The sequence below is a fragment of the Electrona antarctica genome, assembly GCF_951216825.1.
Source record: "Electrona antarctica genome assembly, contig: scaffold_26, whole genome shotgun sequence".
Taxonomy (NCBI): domain Eukaryota; kingdom Metazoa; phylum Chordata; class Actinopteri; order Myctophiformes; family Myctophidae; genus Electrona; species Electrona antarctica.
Window position 1 is genome coordinate 111,784 of NW_027636995.1, and position 21,105 is coordinate 132,888.

At 41.8% G+C, this 21,105-nt stretch overlaps 1 protein-coding gene across 2 annotated transcripts; it reads left to right on the top strand.

The window, feature by feature from the left end:
* Positions 1-1,153: 1,153 nt before the first annotated feature.
* On the top strand, positions 1,154-20,637 carry LOC306919541 (uncharacterized protein). Of its 2 annotated transcripts, none has more exons than XM_079532304.1 (5): positions 1,154-1,278; positions 4,195-4,290; positions 13,192-13,476; positions 14,090-14,185; positions 19,163-20,637. In XM_079532304.1, the coding sequence occupies exons 1-5, from the start codon at positions 1,209-1,211 to the stop codon at positions 20,302-20,304; spliced, it is 1,689 nt and encodes a 562-aa protein (XP_079388430.1). In that variant the 5' UTR covers positions 1,154-1,208; the 3' UTR covers positions 20,305-20,637. The 2 variants fall into 2 exon arrangements, with proteins under 2 accessions (XP_079388430.1, XP_079388431.1); XM_079532305.1 differs by having other exon boundaries at positions 19,166-20,637.
* Positions 20,638-21,105: the final 468 nt, after the last annotated feature.

Consider the following 21,105-nt stretch of genomic DNA (forward strand, 5'->3'; position numbering starts at 1 on the left):
TTTGATTTCTCATAATCCACCTTCATTGCCTAAGATTGGCTTCTAAACTTTTCAGGAGTAGCCCGCTTTGTACCCGTTTTGTACAAATCGCCACAACTACTCAACGCAGCGTCCGATCACGGTGAAACTGTGCATGCATATTCCCACTAGGCTGAGGAAGAAATGCCACTTGACAGTTTTCAAATCAGCCTCATGGTGGCGCTACAACAGGCCAAGCCGCCTTTCTCACACACACACACACACACACACACACACACACACACACACACACACACACACACACACACACACACACACACACACACACACACACACACACACACACACACACACACAAACATGATTATATTACTCCTAAACATTTTTCCAAACATCACACACATTCCTATCCTCCTGGTGGAGACCTGTTAGCCTGGGTAAACCCCTCCCCCCTCGCCAGATTTGCATTCCTAGTTTCTCACTGAGGAGAACACCAAAGGGGATATAATCCCAACCTGCGGAGGGCAGCAATGTGCCGGAAAGCATCCAGTCTGCCGGAAACCACACGAAGAAGAAGAATATGCTATTGCGCATGCGTGAACCACGTTGTTTGTTGTGCATGCGTGCATGCTTGTTGTTTCTCATGGCGGCGAGGAACAAATCAGCGTGGTCAAAAATGTCTGGAAAACGAAGTAGAATGTGTCAAACGGACTCTCTAAGGCTGAGGCTGTCGATAAATGAACACCTGACGTCGGTGGGAGAGGAGATATTGTGTGTTTTGGAAAAACAGGCTGAGCAGAGTGATGATGTTGGTCAGCTGAAGCTTGTCAGAGTGTTTGTGTTGGAGTGCCTCAGCACTGCTGCAGGATTCATGTTCAGCCTCTTCCAGAGAGAGATGGAGACACTAGAAACTCTGCTGAAGAGACAAGACAAACTTCTGGACGTCCTTTTACAGCCACAAGTCATATTATACAGACCAGGTTTGTTAAGCTGACAAATCAACAAATAGGATAATAAATGTCATATGTTTAGAAAAGCACGTTGAGTAGTTGTGCTGATGCTATAGCTCTTCTCTCCTCCTTGTGTCTGTGTGTAAAGAGGTTTCCCCTGAACATGAGGAGAGGAGGTCCAGTCTGGTCCAGGAGGAACCACAACCCTCACAACATGAGGAGAGGACGTCCAGTCTGGTCAAGGAGGAACCACAACCTACACACATTAAAGAGGAAAACATGGAAGAGGAGGCTGATGTGTCAACATTGACATTACTACATGGGAAGACAAGGTGCCACACTCTCTCAGGTAAAAAATAAAAATCACACCCGTGTGAAGTGAGGGGCGCTAATAGGCCTATAAACTAGAACTGCACTCTGTCGAGTGCCTACTGCCATAAATGGCCTACTAGTGCGCAAGCAGAGCGTGCAAGTACTGTAGACCGCTACAAACTTTCAAATCTCAGCCTCTATGTGAAAGAACGTTTGCAATATTTAATTATTAGGTTTAGCTATTTGCTACGTAGGCCTACCTTGCTTTTGGAGGAAAAAAGTAGTATTTTGAAGTATGGTAATGATTACTTATGCCTGTTATGGCAGTGGTGTCAGATTACATAAATGTATACATAGGGACATTACCTTTAGTCCACCCGACACTGAAACATGTCATCGTTACGTCACCATCGATAACGAATTATACCCTGGCATTGGTACATATATTCATCACGTCATATGCTCATATGTCTATATATATATATATGTATATGTCTATATGTATGTATATGTAATTTCTGAGTTGATTAGTGGTATAATGTGGTTACTAGGGTGGTTTGATGCGTATGTCCCTTTAATCCACCCGACACTGAAACATATCATCATTACGTCACCATCGTAAACCAATTATACCCTGGCATTGGTACATATCTTCATCACGTCATGGGACATACGCTTCGTAGCATGACGGAAAACATACCTGCACGGTCTGCTTCCGTATGTCCCGTGCCAGCATATGACATCATATGCTGCTAAGGGACATTGGTACATATCTTCATCACGTCATGGGACATACGCTTCGTAGCATGACGGAAAACATACCTGCACGGGCTGCTTCCGTATGTACCGTGCCGGTGTATATGACGTCATATCATATGCTGCTAAGGGACATACGCATCGTAGCACCTGACTGATAACATCACTTGCACGCTCTGCTTGCGCAAGTAATAAAGTCTAACTCATGTTGGACGGTGATGTAATGGTGATGTAAAACAAACGGTGCCAACACAAGCATTAAATGCCATTAACGAGACAATATGATGTAATGAGGGACAATATGATCCCTTCATTTTCAATGGCGTTTTTAAAACAAACGTTTAACTAAAAACAAACATTAAACCTGTATATAGCGCCCCTCAAAAATAAGCATCACTAATTAATTCAAGTCTAAAAATCATACTATAGCAGCCCATACATTTTTCTAGGTCAGCCCCTACATTTTTCTAGGTCAGTGTGTGTGTGTGTGTGTGTGTGTGTGTGTGTGTGTGTGTGTGTGTGTGTGTGTGTGTGTGTGTGTGTGTGTGTGTGTGTGTGTGTGTGTGTGTGTGTGTGTGTGTGTGTGTGTGTGTGTGTGTGTGCGCGCGCGCGCGTGCGGTGATTAGTGTAAACTTTTATGATAGAAATGTTATCGCTTAAAGCTGCTATAAGCAATAATATGTCAAAATGTTAATGTTATTTTTTGGTATTCAGACAGCCAGCAATGGGTAGAACGCTCCGAAAAAAAACTAGACTCTGTGACACATCTAGGGGCCGCAATCTGCATTCAAAGATGTTCCTAGAAGCTTCTAAAAATAAAATAAATAAAAATGTCATTAATATTTTTGACATATTATTGCTTATAGCAGCTTTAATGGATGAAATTAAATTCAGCTTGGTTGCTAAAAGTTGGATGTTGAGTAATTAGCATAATATGTGACCATACCATTAACAACCTGTATAAGGCAAAAAAATATATAAATCTAAATGTCATCATTCTTTAAAGGAGCATTCAGTGATTTGAGTGATTTGGAAAACCACCCAGTCCGCCCCGGTAACAAAATGTGCACATGCACGCTCTACAGTGGGGGGGAAGTGCAACAGGCCAACAGCATGGGCACCAAGGCCCGGCCCCACTCGATCATGATTGGAGGAAGGCCCCTCTCATCCTGATTGGATGAAGGCTTTGCCACCCGCCACCAAAACTGAAACTAGGGTTTTTTGACCCCAGGGGCTCACTGGGGACAGGGAGGAGCTCCTTATATGGTCAGCACACTCTGTAGTAGGGAGGATTATCCAGAAAAAAAGAAAAAATAAGTGATATTTAGATTAAGTCAAATCACTGAATATACCTTTAAGTAGCATGTGACATGTCAAACTAGGGGGGTTTCATCATTCTGAATCCATTCCAAGCATTAGTTTTGCAAAAAAAAAGACACTCCTTGGGCTAAAAGCGGCCATAGCCGTCATCACATGTGATGAGGTCAGCACATTTGGGCTATGGCTTGAGCTTGTAGATCGGCTATTTTCAGCATGCAACCAAAAATGACTTGTCTTACTTATACTGGATCTCTAGTCTTGTCCACTAGTCCCTTGCAAACATTTTAGTCTAGTTTTTATTAGTTGACGAAATTATCAATATATTTAGTCTTACTTTTAGTCATCTTAGCTTAGATTTCATGTAGTTTCCATTTAGTTTTCGACAGTGAAAAATAGTAGTCGACGAACATTTTTCATCAGTTTTAGTCGACGAAATCAACACTGGCTTGTGTGCGCTTCATGTTACATGTTACTTTTTTTTTTGCAGTGAATTGATGTTACTAAATAACTGTATAGTCTCACAGAGAACCTAGTTCAGGTTTTGTATTTTGCATTGACGTAGTTCATTAATTCAATTGTATACCATATTTGTCAGTTAAGATTATGACATGATTCTTTTTCTGTTTTCACACTTTTGATTCTTAATAAATGGACATAACGGTTTGTGTTCAAATGAAGAGGATGAGTGTTTGTGCTGTCTGGTGGTGCGTACACGTGCTCAGGTGCCAGAATGATTATAAATGATCTGCAGCTATTCTTATCACACCATGTCACAAGATGAAACTATTATACATATAGGCTATTTCTCAGGCATTCCACGTTTCATATTTTTACTGTCTTTATGTTTAAGTCCTTCACTTCCTTCATTCCAATCCAGACCAGTGTGTGGAGTCCAGCCTGCAGGTGAACATGAGTTCTCCACAACCAGCCTGCACTGTACAGAAACAGGAACCAGACGACCACCTGGAAACCAGTACGTTTTATTTTATTCTGCTATGTTGTAGGTAGGCATGCCGCGGTTTACCGAATTTCGGTAATACCGCGACAGGAACAGCCACGGTGTTGATACCGTGAGATTTCCGAGCTTACGGTATTTTAATACAGCGTTGGTGGGCGGCGCATGCTGCGCGCATGCAGTGCAACTCCACTCCCAGACTAAGGTAAAACATTTATTTTCACCACACAGCTGCAGTAGATTGAAAAGTTGCTTCCTACCTTTGAGTTAGTGTTGCTGAAAGACACCCAGATCCAATTGTATATTCCATATTTCCACATGTACTAACTAAACTAAAAGTGTGAACTGTCAAGTGTCAACAACAGTCAACACAGAGGCACGCAGTTGTGAGCATGCGCAGATTGCACTACAGCGTGCAGGGTACAAAACGGCCATTAGGGGGAGCCATAGTACAGTGAAATACAGTGGTGAATAGCTATTGATTCATTGATTGAATACTTTATTGGCAGAAATGTAATCAGTATAGGGTACAGTCAAACACATGTCCAAAGGGATCACTGAAAAAAGTCCTTGCAGTCTTGTTTCCATTCGGTCCTGGTTAATCAATTCATAATCATGACAAGTCACATGACAAATAACAAAATTTACACCTGACGGGGGGAGTTTCCCTGGTTGGACTTAGTGCGTGGAAGGAACACGTTATTCCAACCAGTTCCTTTCTGTACTGATTTCTATTGACTGTATTGTATGACAGACAGCTGGAAGTAGTATTCAGATCAGTGCAGTAAAATGAACGTAAATAATAACTTTATTTATATAGCACCTTTCCAAAAACGTTTACAAAGTGCTTTACAGATAATAATAGCAGTAAAAATACAATAAGAATAAAACAAAACAAAAGAAACACGATTAAAACATTTCATAAAAAGTCTGTGCAATAAAGGTGAGTTTTTAACCGTGATTTAAAAGAGGATACTGAGATTGCCAGCCTGAGATCCTGAGTAAATATGTTGCGCCGCATTGAAGAACCTCCTTCATTACTTAAAGGAGAATTCCATGCTAGAAGGCTTTCTTACCTTTCGTTGCAGTTGTTAGGTTGCACTAAAGTGGTCCAGGTGTTCTATCCGAGTGTTCTCTCCGAGAGCCATATTACAGTACAGTGTAGTGTACAGTACAGAGTACAGTCGTTAGCGATAATGCATCTAATATTGTTGTGTGCCTCGCTACACTGAAAGGAGAAGAGAGTTGGGAGAATGTCAAGGGGGTCCGTTGCTCGGGGCACACACTGCAGCTTTGCATTAATGCAGCACTAAAACACCACGACCCAGTAACCCGTACCGTGGGATTTGGAAGGCGACTGGTGTCCTTTATCAGAATGAACATTGCCTCATTCAAGATGTTGCAACACGCTGGAACTCCACGTATTCTATGCTAGAGCGTCTCTGTGAACAAAGGGGGCCAATCTACGCTGTCCTGTCTGATCCAAACATCACCAGAAGAGCGGACCGGAGTCTGGAGCAGTGGGCCATCGCAGAGGATACAGCTGCCGTCCTGGGGCCCTCTGTCACTCTGACTGAACTACTGACTGAACCAAATGTGTCCATATCAGGAGTAATGCCAATGCTGTCAAATATTTAAAAAATATATCTCACAGTGGGAGCTGACGACAGTCCCGCCACAAAAGCTCTGAAACGTAAACTGACGGAGGAAATTAATAGGAGGTGGGAATTCTCAACCCGACTGATGCTGCTGTTCAAGAGGTTAAAGTGGCTATCTGACGAGGAAAAGCAACTCGTGCGCACGTAGGTCTAACTACGTTGGCTGAGAGCCTGAGACCAGCCAGTCCAGTGGCAGTGACACGGCTTTACCGGCTAAGAGGGCTAAAACGGACCGAGAGAGAACACGTCAACTCCTCTCAATGGACAATGATGATGATGGATCCGAGGGAGATCAGGACGAGGGGCCGACTGCAGAGAGAGAACTGAATGACTTTATTAGAGACAAATCCAAAGCACGTTCCGGACCACTGTCGTGGTGGAAAGACAATATGCCACGTTATCCCAAATTGTCAGCTGTAGCGAAGAGGATTCTCTCCATCCCTGCCACTTCAACCCCGTCTGAGCGCATCTTCTCCAAAGCGGGATTTATTGTCAACAAAAAATAGAAGTTCCCTGACACATTGGGTTTTTTGGCACACAACGAAAGTCGGGTTCAAAACAGCAGTGAGTAGAGTCGGACTCGTAATTGTGTCAATCAGTAGGCCTATAGCTAAAGGCAAGCTCAGGTATTGTAGCCTATTAAGCCTAATTATTGTTTTCTTTAGTTTTTAATTATACTATACTTTTTATTTTTGTTCATTCAACAGAAGCAATGAATGCCATTTGTTTTATTTAGTTATACGGTATTTAGCCTCAAATGAAGGTACAGCACCCAGGTCGGCACTTTGTTTTCGTTTATTTATGTTAAGAGAAGTAATGCCTCTGTTAATATTTTCTGCACTAGTGATAACTATAGTATTGCACTGATACTATTGTGTTTAATTCCTCAAAAAGCGGCCTCTTTGGTCTGCGAGCCATGCGTGCGCCTCGCAGAAAGCACCGCGTCATTGCTGCTGTCATAAGGCCTCGATTAAATGACTGATCATTTTATGGCAAGAGAAGAAAAATGCCGTTCGTTTACACTTGACAGCGTGTGCTGTTTTGAATGCTATTGTTATTGTTAAATCAAATAATTGAGACCAATCCAAGCATGCATTTCTATATCGTTTTATTTTAAGCCTAATTCATTGTGCGTCACTGCTCGCCTCCCGCCTCGCAGGAATTGTTTGTCTGAAGTGTTTACTTGGTAAATGGTGCATTTATATAGCACCTTTATCCAACGCGCTGTACATAGATTGTGCATCAATTCACCCATTCACACACACATTCATACACCGATGGCGGCAGTAACCATGCAAGGCACTAGCCAGCACATCGGTAGCAATTTGGGGTTCAGTGTCTTGCTCAAGGACACTTCGACACTAAATCTGGGGGAGCCCGGGTTTGAGCAGGCAACCTTGCGGTTACCATCCAGCCACTCTACCCCTGAGCCACCGCCGCCCTACTTCATTGTAGTACAACAGAGGAAACACTGCATGGAAAATGTTAAGTTCAACATTTAATGGATTTCTTTCATTTCTTTTGCCTAAAGAAGAGCTTTCCCCTGAACATCAGGAGAGGAGGTCCAGTCTGGTCCAGGAGGAACCAGAGTCTGTACAGATTAAACAGAAGCTACTTCAAAGATCAGTGGAGGATGACGGGTTAACATTGACATTACATGCAGTGCAAAGTGATGATGATAATGATGAAGGCAGAGAGCCTCTAGCCAGCACTTCAACTCAACACATGAATACACAAGCTGATGTAGAGGACTGTGGGACATCACAACCAACTGGTGATAACCACCTCCTCTCTTTACACTCTTCTGAATCGGACAATGCATCTGACAGTGATGAGTGGGAGCCAACTAGTGATAACCAGCTCCTGTCTTTAAACTCTTCTGAATCAGACAATAAATCTGACACTGAAGACAGTGATGAGTTAGAGGAGACCAGGGAAGGTCCATCAGATTTAAACACACCAACATCACACAAGACACAAAATGTGAAAGGTCAAGCCTGGTCGTTGAGCAACAAGCTGTCCCAGGACCTGAAAACAACAAAACAAACTGATTCCATTAGGAGTCACACAGGGAAGAAAAGGTTTAGTTGTTGTGGCAAAATGTGTAATACGAAGGCACATCTTAACCAGCACATGAGGTCTCATACAAGGGAAAAGCCCTTTACTTGTAAAGTTTGTAGCAAAGGCTTTGGTAACAAGTGTAATCTAACTTACCACATGACCACTCATATGGGGGAAAAAACATTTACTTGCAAAGTTTGTAGCAAAGGCTTTGGTGATAAGCGTGGTCTAACTTACCACATGACCACTCATATGGGGGAAATGGAAAAACCATTTACTTGTAAAGTTTGTAGCAAAGGCTTTGGTGTTAAGCGTGGTCTAACTTACCATATGACCACTCATATGGGGGAAATGGAAAAAACATTTACTTGTAAAGTTTGTAGCAAAGGCTTTGGTCGGGAAAGTTATCTAAAAGTGCACATGAGGACTCATACAGGAGAAAAGCCCTTTACATGTGAAGTTTGTGGGAAAGGCCTGTCTCAAATGGGTGGTCTAAAAGCTCACATGAGGAGTCATACAGGGGAAAAGCCCTTTGCTTGTAACGTTTGTAACAAAGGCTTTGGTAGAGTGCTCACTCTAAGAGAGCACATGAGGACTCATACAGGGGAAAGGCCCTTTACTTGTAAAGTTTGTAACAAAAGCTTTACAGCTGTGGGTACTCTTAAGACACACATGAGGATGCATACAGGGGACAAGCCCTTTACTTGTATAGTTTGTGGCAAATGCTTTGTTAACAAATTTAAACTAAGAGACCACATGAGGACTCATACAGGGGAAAGGCCCTTTACTTGTAATGTTTGTAGCAAAGGCTTTAAGATAAACAGTCTAAAAGAGCACATGAGGACTCATAAAGGGGAAAAGCCCTTTACTTGTAAAGTTTGTAACAAAAGCTTTGGTCGTGTAAGTTATCTAAAAGTGCACATGAGGACTCATACAGGAGAAAAGCCCTTTACATGTGAAGTTTGTGGGAAAGGCCTGTCTCAAATGGGTGGTCTAAAAGCTCACATGAGGAGTCATACAGGGGAAAAACCCTTTGATTGTAACGTTTGTAGCAAAGGCTTTGTTAACAAATTTAAACTAAGAGACCACATGAGGACTCATACAGGGGAAAGGCCCTTTACTTGTAAAGATTGTAACAAAAGCTTTTCTTCAGTGGTTACTCTTAAGTCACACATGAGGATGCATACAGGGGACATGCCCTTTACTTGTATAGTTTGTGGCAAATGCTTTGTTAACAAATTTAAACTAAGAGACCACATGAGGACTCATACAGGGGAAAGGCCCTTTACTTGTAATGTTTGTAGCAAAGGCTTTAAAATAAACAGTCATCTAAAAGGGCACATGAGGACTCATCCAGGGACTCATCCAGGGGAAAAGCCTTTTCTGTAAAGTTTGTGGCAAAGGCTTTAGGTTAAAGAGTCATCTAACTTACCACATGAGGACTCATACAGGGGAAAAGCCTGTTACTTGTAAAGTTTGTAGCAAAGGCTTTCAATTAAGCCACACATATATGACAAATCATAGATACTGAAGCATATACAGTAGGAGTCACACAAAATGACAATTACCACATGTTAAACTTTGTCAATTTACCAATTAGACATTTAGAAGATTTACTCAAAGCTAATTCAAATAAGCAAGATAAATAATCACTTAGAATGCAGAGAGATGGTGTAGGTAGGGCCTCAATGAACTAGGACACCAGGTGAACCATGAACCTTGTTGGGCCTCAAGAAAGTCAGACACCGGGTAATGGTGGTCCTCCACTGCTGACCTGATCGATGTACCTAAAAAAGTGTCAACTAAAAATCAAGGTAAAGCAGCTTTCTGCTTCTACGGGCCGACGGCGTGGAATAAACTTCCACTATACCAGCCTCTGTAGACATTTTTGCTCAAGACCTATTTCTACACTCTTGCTTTCAGTTGAGCTTTTAACATTAAAAGTTGTTATTCATGTCCTCACTGTATTGCATAACTGCTATTATTTTAATGTTTTTTGTCTTTAATTTTCTTCATTTCTCTATTGCTTTGTAAAGCACTTTGAGCTGCATTTCGATGAAAAGGTGCTATACAAATAAAGTTTATTATTATCATTATTATGTATATTATATTCGTATCATTTGTGGTCAGGAAAAAACCTGGCCAGAAAACAAACATGGCTATGAGTGATCAAAGATATGTACCCCTTTCTTGGTCAATCACTTGCAACAATGAACTTAAGACCTATGAAAATAGCCGATATTCGCTTATTTCCTTCATGAATAGATACTACTAGTGCTGTCTATACTGTCCTCCCTGGGGTGTAGCAACCACATACAGCAAGCCAAACTGCTTCAAAATCCAAAATATTTATTGCAGTCTCCAAGTGCATGTAGTGAAAACAGAGTGAAACTGCGAAGACACAATAAAAATAACAATTACGTTAGTGTTGCTTGCATGAAGTAAGAGGTATAAATGGAGGTTACATTAAAGGTTCTGGTAAGTGTACCATATATGTAAATATTTCACTATGAACTGTACCAAATGCCATGCAACAATCTATAAAGACTCACACCACTGATTAAACAGCTACAGTAAGACGCCTGAGGGCGAGAAGCGACCTCGCCCTTGCATGCATCCGCCTCGTTGACGGCAGACTGTTGGGCGAATGCTGGCGTTTTGGCATGGGGGGTGCCGTGGCACTCTAGACTCCTAGAGTGCCAAGGCACCCACTTTGAGGGGCTGTTTTCCAGCTTGTAGATGGGCTGTTTTCCAGGGTGCGCGGCGGCCGCGCGGCGCGTTACCCAAACAAACTCATAACGCCAGCCTGCTCTGAGAAGGTGGACTCGAGTCGGGATGCCAACCTGCTCTGAAGGTGGACTTGGGATGCACGTTTCAGTTTAAAACAGCAGTTTTAAACTGAAATGAGGTCGAGGGAGGGAGCCAAAATATGTCCAAAATGTTCAGTGAAAGGAGAGGGAGGCGGTCGACGAAATTGTGAACTAAAGGAGCTCGCTTGCTCGCTCTGCGGGGCAGAGGGAGAGAGAGAGGCAGTGCCGTATAGGATGTCTATGTTACTGCGTTGGCGCCTCAGATTTGTCACCTCAGATATTACATGACGATACATATCATAGAGTGCTATTTAAGTTTACAACAGGAACATGAACGTGAGCTATAAGTGGTTTTCAACCAGTGGTCCAGGGAGTGGGACCACCAGTGGTCCTTGAGAGGGTTCCAGGTGGTCCCCAGCTGACCGATGGAGAGTTTGTAACCAAATGGACCCTTAGATTTGTATCTCTTGAGAGTGTAAAATGAAACCAAATGGTCCATTTTGTGTCAGTTTACGCTCTCAAGAGTTACATTATTGTTAAACATCTGCATTACTTTATTTACAAGAAGTCTACACAATTAGTGAATGTAGAAGAATTGTTATTTTGATAAACGTTTGCCAAAAGTATGGAATTGTAGACAAAATCTAATCCAACGACGACAAAACATTCTTTCGTTTTGGGTCTGAGAGGCTAAATGTCATCAAATGTTGGTCCTTGGCTCAAAAGCCGAATAAATAATGGGCCTTGAAATGAAACGCGTTGAAAACCACTGACACAGGTGAATTAAACCACAATTGATTAATGGATTTATCCATATAAATTTGGCATCTAAAAGTGTTGTTAATGGGTTTTTTATGTCCAATAATGTACGGTATTTGTATTTATAATAATGTACGGTATTTGTATTTAAGTTCATAAAGTTAACATAAGTATAACTCGATGCATTTGAAATTAAATAAAAATTATAATTTTCAGGATTATAATTCAAAAATAGCAAAAAACTATTTCAGGATTTCAATTCATATAATATGGGCTTGTAGATCGGCTATTTTGCTACAATAACTAAAAATACATCGCATGGATGCACTCATGCACCTGGGACGTATCCTCAGTGATGTTTCCTGAGGTCAACGGGGTTTCGTGTCTCAACATCATACCCCTCACTCAGGCGACCCAGCCAGGGTTGATCAAATCCCGATTTACGTCCCAGTAGCTACCCTCGATCAGTCCATCAGGGAATGAGCAAGGCCACACAATCCGTTGCTCCGGAACTACTGGCACGTGGAAGGACTAGGCTCTGTGGGTTGACTCCTGGCCGGGCCCCTTCTACTCACCAGGTCCACTCCTGCTCTCACCAGGCCCAGGACCTGTGCCTTGCACCAGACTCCCAGCACCAGGCACTTCATTCAGGAGTGGTGGATTATAATGGCCCTCCTAAAGGCCTCACCGAGGTTTGTTGGGCTTCCTCCTCACGGAGGACACAGGCGCTAAACCATACTGTTCACAGTGTTCACAACAGTATGCAATGTTCTAGCTGGTAAGAGTGTGTGTGTGTGTGTGTGTGTGTGTGTGTGTGTGTGTGTGTGTGTGTGTGTGTGTGTGTGTGTGTGTGTGTGTGTGTGTGTGTGTGTGTGTGTGTGTGTGTGTGTGTGTGTGTCGTGCGCATCGCTGTACCCACACTGTACATCATTTGGTGTTCATATATTTAACAGGTAGGACTAGTTATCATATTTTTGAGCAGTGCCATTAACCACGTAGGCTATTGGTTGGAAGAGGGATTTAATTTGAAAGATTTTCGGTCGATCCAAGATTTGCGTCACAAGGTGGCGGTAATGCACCAAAAACTGGTTGCCATGGTTGCCATCTTCCGTAAAGCAAATCAGAAGCTGCTGCTATTGCGCATGCTTGAACCACGTTGTTGCGCATGTGTGTTGTTTTTCATGGCGGCGAGGAACAAATCAGCGTGGTGAAACATTTCGCAAGTTTCTCAAGTAGAATGTGTCAAACGGAGTCTCTAAGGCTGAGGCTGTCGATAAATGAACACCTGACGTCGGTGGGAGAGGAGATATTGTGTGTTTTGGAAAAACAGCAGAGTGATGATGTTGGTCAGCTGAAGCTTGTCAGAGTGTTTGTGTTGGAGCGCCTCAGCACTGCTGCAGGATTCATGTTCAACCTCTTCCAGAGAGAGATGGAGACACTAGAAACTCTGCTGAAGAGACAAGACAAACTTCTGGAGGTCCTTTTACAGCCACAAGTCATATTATACAGACCAGGTTTGTTAAAGCTGACAAATCAACAAATAGGAGAATAAATATGCTATAGCTCTTCTCTCCTCCTTGTGTCTGTGTGTAAAGAGGTTTCTTCTCTCCTCCTTGTGTCTGTGTGTAAAGAGGTTTCCCCTGAACATGAGGAGAGGAGGTCCAGTCTGGTCAAGGAGGAACCACAACCCTCACAACATGAGGAGAGGAGGTCCAGTCTGGTCAAGGAGGAACCACAACCCTCACAACATGAGGAGAGGAGGTCCAGTCTGGTCAAGGAGGAACCACAACATGAGGAGAGGAGGTCAAGTCTGGTCAAGGAGGAACCACAACCTCCACACATTAAAGAGGAGAACATGGAAGAGGAGGTTGATGTGTCAACATTGACATTACTACATGGGAAGACAACTCTCTCAGGTAAATAAAAACTAAATAAATAAATACAAATAAGCATCACTAATTAATTTGAGTCTAATAGTCATACTATAGCAGCCCATAGCCTACATTCTTCTAGGTCAGATGGGGGTGGGTTCAGAAACAAAACAAAATGTTTTGGAGTGAGTGAGTGGCAATGTGAGTTTAATGCAATCATATAGGACTTTTTGTTTTGGATGTTTGGGCTGTCAAGGCCAGAAAGGTTGTTTTTTTTTTGTTTTGCTATTGCTCTTTTTTGCCAGTGCTCTGATCAGGTTTTGTTTTTGGGACCGATTCCAATCACAGATTGTTTTTTCTCACGATCGACCGATACCGATCTTATGCGTAAGGGGATTTGAATATTTCTAAAATTATTATATGTCAACCCACGTCCAAACGGTTCCTGCGTACGCACACGTGCTCAGGTGCCAGAATATAGGGTGCTAAGATGATTATATATATATATATATATATATATATATATATATATATATATATATATTATCAGACCATATCACAAGATGACACTATTATACATGTAGGCTATTTCTCAGGCATTCCACGTTTCATATTTTTACTTTCTTTATGTTTAAGTCCTTCAATTCCTTCATTCCAGACCAGTGTGTGGAGTCCAGCCTGCAGGTGAACATGAGTTCTCCACAACCAGCCTGCACTGTACAGAAATGGGAACCTGACGACCACCTGGAAACCAGTACGTTTTATTTTATTCTGCTGTGTTTGTGTTTATAACTATTGGAATGGTGCATTTAGACAGATAAAGATTATTTTACTCTTTACAGTTACTGTACTGATTTCTATTGACTGTATTGTATGACAGACAGCTGGAAGTAGTATTCAGATCAGTGCAGTAAAATTAACGTAAATGTGTTGCACCGCATTGAAGAACCTCCTTCATTACTTAACCCATTTTGGGCGGGAACCCCTTTTGGTGTAAGCATTGTTATGCTTTAGCTATTGAAAAATAGCAGATCTACAAGCTCATAGCGCGCCACCGAGTGGCACGCTACGAGCTTGTAGGTCTGCTATTTTTGAAAAATCAAAGAAAGACTGACATAGAAACATAGCTTTTTCAGAAAACTGTCAGGATGTAGAAGACATTTTTAGAATCTGATCTCAGGCCTAAATGGGTTAAAGGAGAATTCCATGCTAGAAGGCTTTCTTACCTTTCGTTGCAGTTGTTAGGTCTGCACCAAAGTGGTCCAGGTGTTCTCTCCGAGAGCCTTGTATAGTACAGTACAGTGTAGTGTACAGCACAGAGTACAGTAGAATACAGATCGTGGATGAATGAGAATGACGTTAAAGTTGATCGAGTTGTAGTTGTAGTTTCTCCTAGCCCTGAAACGTGACGGCGCTACTGCAGCCTGTTCTGGGCACCTTGCTACATTTACAACATTTAAGTCTACATAAACATTCAGATTTCAAATATAAAGTGCTCACCTCGGAACCCTCGTAAAAGGTTTCTGACATTTGGATGTTTACCTTTTACGGAGGGTCCCTTCTCAGTTGTCGCCCGCAACATGGCGATTCTGGGATACACACAGACTTGGCCTTTCTGCGCTATTTGAGTGATGGTTATATGTCTCTAAAGAAGCATATATCTGCAATAGGAGACAACGGAGACAACGGAAACCTCAGCGAACGGCGCAGAAGCCGTTAAGTATTTTGAATCTTTGTTGGACCGTTTTGGCAGCTCTGAAATTCTCTCTTCCTCACTTCCCATGTCCCGCCTCCCGAGCGGTGGCTGGCTAGCTGCACGTCCTAGTTACTGCCTCCGATTGGCCGACCGCATACATGCAGGATGTTTTTCAGAGCTGCCAAAACGGTCTAACAAAGATAAAAAAATACTTAACTGCTTCTGCGCCGTTCGCTGAGGTTTCCGTTGTCTCTCAAATAGCGCAGAAAGGACATATGCGAGGCCAAGTCCGTGTGTATCCCAGAATCGCCATGTTGCGGGCGACAACTGAGAAGGGACCCTCCGTAAAAGGTAAACATCCAAATGTCAGAAACCTTTTACGAGGGTTCTGAGAGGGGCTAGAATTTTGCTACGGTGGGTATTAGCTAGCCTGGCGCAGCCACACTTCACCCGCCCCTATTGCATATGTATATGCCCCGAGGCGGATTTAGTCTGGTGGTTTTCACTTCTGAAAAAAGTCTGCCGAGCCTGAAAAGGCTTCGGCCAACCAGAGTCCAGTATGCAATATGGGCGGGCTTTGGTACAGTGACGTTCAATGCTTGAGACTGTAGTTCTTTTCACAAACATGGCTGCGCCCTGCTCCCACAGCCTCCGTACATAAACGAGTTGGAAAATATATCTTATCTACAAGGAACAAAACAATTGCATAAACAGGACACTCCAATAGACCTATACCTTTTCTAAAATAACACATTTGTGCAATTCAAGCTTCTTTACAATAGAGGTTATGCGCGTGTCATCATCAAACCTGGAAGTTATGCAGGAATGCCTACTGAGTGGCAAAAAACTACTTTCTGGCCCTGACAGCCCATACATGCAAACAGAAAAGTCCTATCTGATTGCATTAAACAACATTAAACAATGTTAAACTCACTTTGCCTATTGCTTTGCCACTCGATGTGCCATTCACTTTAAGCATGCGCATACCCTCTATACCGTGGCTGGCTGGTGGCCGCTCTCAGAGGAACTCAGAACAGAACTGGATTTGTGAATCACTGTCCGGAGATTGTGCTTACCCGCAGCACCCAAGGCTACAGTATTTACCAGGTTTCGAGTTCAACAACGGCCACAAACCATTGGATTGTTGTGGATTAACTTCACGCTAACTACAGTTGGTAAGTTTGGCTACTAATAAATCATGCCATGCCAAACGTTTGTGTATTATATTTAACTAGCTCTGGTCCATAGTGTTAGAAGGATGCTACTATTTAACTAAAAACAATATAAATGTAATGTTGGAACTTGGAACTATAGGAGCCTATAAGAGTTACATGGTTACATAGCTGGGCCAGAGCTAGGGTACAACACAATTTACTCTCTATACAGTCTACACACAGTTGACTATAACACAGTAAAATCTTCCATTTAAATGTAAGTACTGTACCAATGTGTCTAGGAGCCATATTACTAAATTAAATATTCAATGTATGTCTGCAAATGTAACCGTTAAGTCCGTTATTTGCACACTATTATATTAGAGTAAAATCTCAATGTACATTTAAATCAGAGTGTAAAAATGTAACCTTGCATGTCAGTTTGGTTGCATTTGTACAGTAGTTATATTAAAATGGAAGATTTCACGGTGTACTAATCTGACCCTACACTGAATTTTATACTTTACTTTCCTTACCAAGTCCAGTCTAACATTGCAAAATCATAGCTACAGTAACAGTATACATTATGCCTACCTGTTCTTCCCATACATAAAATACATGTAATATACATCGTCTTGGGTGCATTTATTTTTGTTTCAGAATCAGTGATGACATCAGCCCAGCGTTCAGGATGCAGCAGCTTCAGATCAGCATCAGATTTGGAGAATTCAACCAATGCTCAAAAAATGTTCTCTGTTGACTGTTTGGTCCATCTCACACACACACATTTAAACCAAGACACTTTCACAATATTTGACTTTACAATAGCCAGGCCTACATTATTCAATTCCATTTCCCTAAAATACAAGACGCTACATAGAGTACTATACATTCTATTGTTTCCTGGTGACACAATTAACATATTAAAGCCAACACTTACATCTGCAGTTTCGGTAGGCTAATGTGTGGCTATTGTTCTCAGGTTTCACCACCAAGAGTTAACAATTCATCCAGTTCACACTTCACCCTTTACCTGACTGTCAGTAGTGTGAAAAATGTAAGAGCATTTTACCCTGATGGATGGTTAGAGGTTTAACAACATTCAAACAAGCACTTGAAAGCTTACATTCTGTGAGTAGTTTCATAATCTGCAAAAAGATGAAAAAGACCAATGTGTCCTAAAGCACTGTACTTTGTCACAAATAAATACATTGCTAATTACATGTGAGATATTTACATGTGAGGTATTACCTGTATTGTCTGAATGTATTAATAAAGATGACAATAAAGACAATCATGGGTTTTAATTGAAAAGATGAACATTACTGCAGAATATATGTAAAAGTTGAAAACAAATAGCAAAAGCAGCACAATTAATTCTTCTTGATGTACACCCTTGTCCGTGATTACCTGAAATAGTGAGACAAAGCAGAATGTTATTTTTTCCATTGAAAGATTGTGATGAAATATGACTGACATGTTCTGGTATGTTAGCTCTATCATTACCAAGTTGTCTATACCAACAGGAATAGTGGGCACTTAAACATTGTGGGCACCTCAATGTTAAATTGGCAAAGTGCAATCTTGACCATTTGACATTTAAGGGGCCAAGGGCTATAAATATTTCTACATTCAATTTGGAAGTTGAGGGAAACATTTAGGTCTGATAATGATGTACTGTGGATGTTTATATCATCATGTATAGCCTACTTTATTACTTAATGCCATTTTCATATATTGACCAGATTCCTAGCTCTCTACAGCACATCCACGTGATTCAGAATAGCCTTTAAAGCTTAATCTATTGTATGGTATACATATATCCGACTGGAGCAGATGGTTTTTTGGGGAAAACACTGTAACGCAGCCTGTTGCAAAAATAAATAAAGGCCACTTCCTACTTGTCGCCTGCGTGTTACGTAGCAGGCTGCGTACCTCTGACTGACTGTAGGTCTAACCAATTGCGTCAAAGAGAAATAGGCCTATCTCACAGCCCGCTTTCCACGCCCACTTCCGGTAAATAGTGGTGTCTTTAACATGAGCATTTACACGTTTTTTTCTCTGGAGAATCTAAGTACATTTTCTAATGTAAAAATGTGACGGACCAATATTATTATGAAGCAAACAAGATGGTAAATCAGGTCGAACAGACCTTACCTTGAGAAAACAAAAGTTGTAGACTTCTTAAATTACCTCTGTTAACATGTAGTGTCTATGGAGTGACGTCACGCTATCACCACTAACCCCGAAAGGGGGCGTATTTAGGGGGGCGGGGAAATTATGTGAGATAGGCTTATTGTTTGAACCCGCCCCCCGGGAAACAAGATTGACAGAGAGCATCCCCAGACTAATATCCCGCGACAGTGTTGTATGATATTAGTCTGGCTTATTAGCCAGGCTAGGTATTAGCAACCTTGTATTATGCGTTCAATAAAAAATAAAAAATAAAATCCCACCGCCGGCCAGTTTCTCAGTCTTTCACCATGCTTCCAACTACACACCCCTATCGGTTGGGAGTTCTATTGCACTCTGATACATAACTTGAGAAAATGGCCACAGATCGGATTAAAATGCTTTTTATTGAAGATTACGGGATGCACTACCCATCTGTGAAATTCTAACATCCGTGGCCCCGGAGGTGAGCTTTTTAGATTTGTACACGTTAGCTTTGTAAATGTAGCAAGGCGCTCAAAACAGTGGGAAGGTGTGCCATCATGCTCGTTAAGAACAAGCATCACCATGGCTAACATTTCCCGTGGTAGTTGGAGGAAATGTTTGTCTGAAGTGTTTACTTCCTTGTAGTACAACCGAGGAAACACTGCATGGAAAATGTTAAGTTCAACATTTAATGGATTTCTTTCATTTTATCTTTTGCCTAAAGAAGAGCTTTCCCCTGAACATCAGGAGAGGAGGTCCAGTCTGGTCCAGGAGGAACCAGAGTCTTTACAGATTAAACAGAAGCTACTTCAAAGATCAGTGGAGGATGACGGGTCAACATTGACATTACATGCAGTGCAAAGTGATGATGATGATGATGATGAAGGCAGAGAGACAGAGCCTTTAGCCAGCACTTCAACTCAACACATGAATACACAAGCTGATGTAGAGGACTGTGGAACATTACAACCAACTGGTGATAACCAGCTCCTCTCTTTACACTCTTCTGAATCGGACAATGCATCTGACAGTGAGTGGGAGCCAACTAGTGATAACCAGCTCCTGTCTTTAAACTCTTCTGAATCAGACAATAAATCTGACACTGAAGACATTGGTGAGTTAGAGGAGATCAGGAAAGGTCCATCAGATTTAAACACACCAACATCACACAAGACACAAAATGTGAAAGGTCAAGCCTGGTCGTTGAGCAAGCTGTCCCAAGACCTGAAAACAACAAAACAAACTGATTCCATGAGGAGTCACACAGGGAAGAAAAGGTTTAGTTGTACAGAGTGTGGCAAAATGTGTAATAGGAAGGCAGATCTTAACCAGCACATGAGGACTCATACAGAGGAAAAGCCCTTTAATTGTAATGTTTGTAGCAAAGGCTTTAGTCAAAAGGGTGCTCTAACTTACCACATGAGGATTCATACAGGGGAAAAACCATTTACTTGTGAAGTTTGTAGCAAAGGCTTTGGTTTAAAGGGTGCTCTAACTTACCACATGAAGACTCATACAGGGGAAAAACCATTTACCTGTGACGTTTGTAGCAAAGGCTTTAGGCAAAAGGGTGCTCTAACATACCACATGAGGACTCATACAGGGGAAAAAACATTTACCTGCAAAGTTTGTAGCAAAGGCTTTATTCAAAAAAGTAATCTAAAAGTTCACATGAGAAGTCATACAGGAGAAAAGCCCTTTACTTGTAATGTTTGTAGCAAAGGCTTTAGAATAAAGTCTACTTTAATAGAGCATGTGAGGACTCATACAGGGGAAAAGCCCTTTACTTGTAAGGTTTGTAGCAAAAGCTTTAGTCAAAATAGTTCTCTAATTTACCACATGAGGACTCATGCATGGGCCATTTAATTGTAAAGTTTGTAAAAAGCTTTGCTGCAGTGGATACTCTTAAGACACACATGAGGATGCATACAGGGGACAGGCCCTTTCCTTGTACAGTTTGTGGCAAATGCTTTGGTAACAACCTATGTCTAGTGACTACCCCCACCTCCTTATAAGCCCTTCTTTGTTCCCCAACCTGTAGGCCCACATATCTTATTTCTTTATTTTTACCTTTTATGATAATTTGAATTTTGTTTTTTGTCATGTGACTTGTCATGATTATGAATTGATTACCCAGGACCGAATGGAAACAAGACTGCAAGGACTTTTCTCAGTGATCCCGTTGGACATGTGTTTGACTGTACCCTATACTGATTACATTTCTGCCAATAAAGTATTCAATCAATGAATCAATAGCTATTCCCAACTGTATTTCTTTGTACTATGGCTCCCCCTAATGGCCGTTTTGTACCCTGCACGCTGTAGTGCAATCTGCGCATGCTCACAACTGCGTGCCTCTGTGTTGACACTTGACAGTTCACACTTTTAGTTTAGTACATGTGGAAATATGGAATATACAATTGGATCTGGGTGTCTTTCAGCAACACTAACTCAAAGGTAGGAAGCAACTTTTCAATCTACTGCAGCTGTGTGGTGAAAATAAATGTTTTGCCTTAGTCTGGGAGTGGAGTTGCACTGCATGTGCGCAGCATGCGCCGCCCACCAACGCTGTATTAAAATACCGTAAGCTCGGAAATCTCACGGTATCAACACCGTGGCTGTTCCTGTCGCGGTATTACCGAAATTCGGTAAACCGCGGCATGCCTA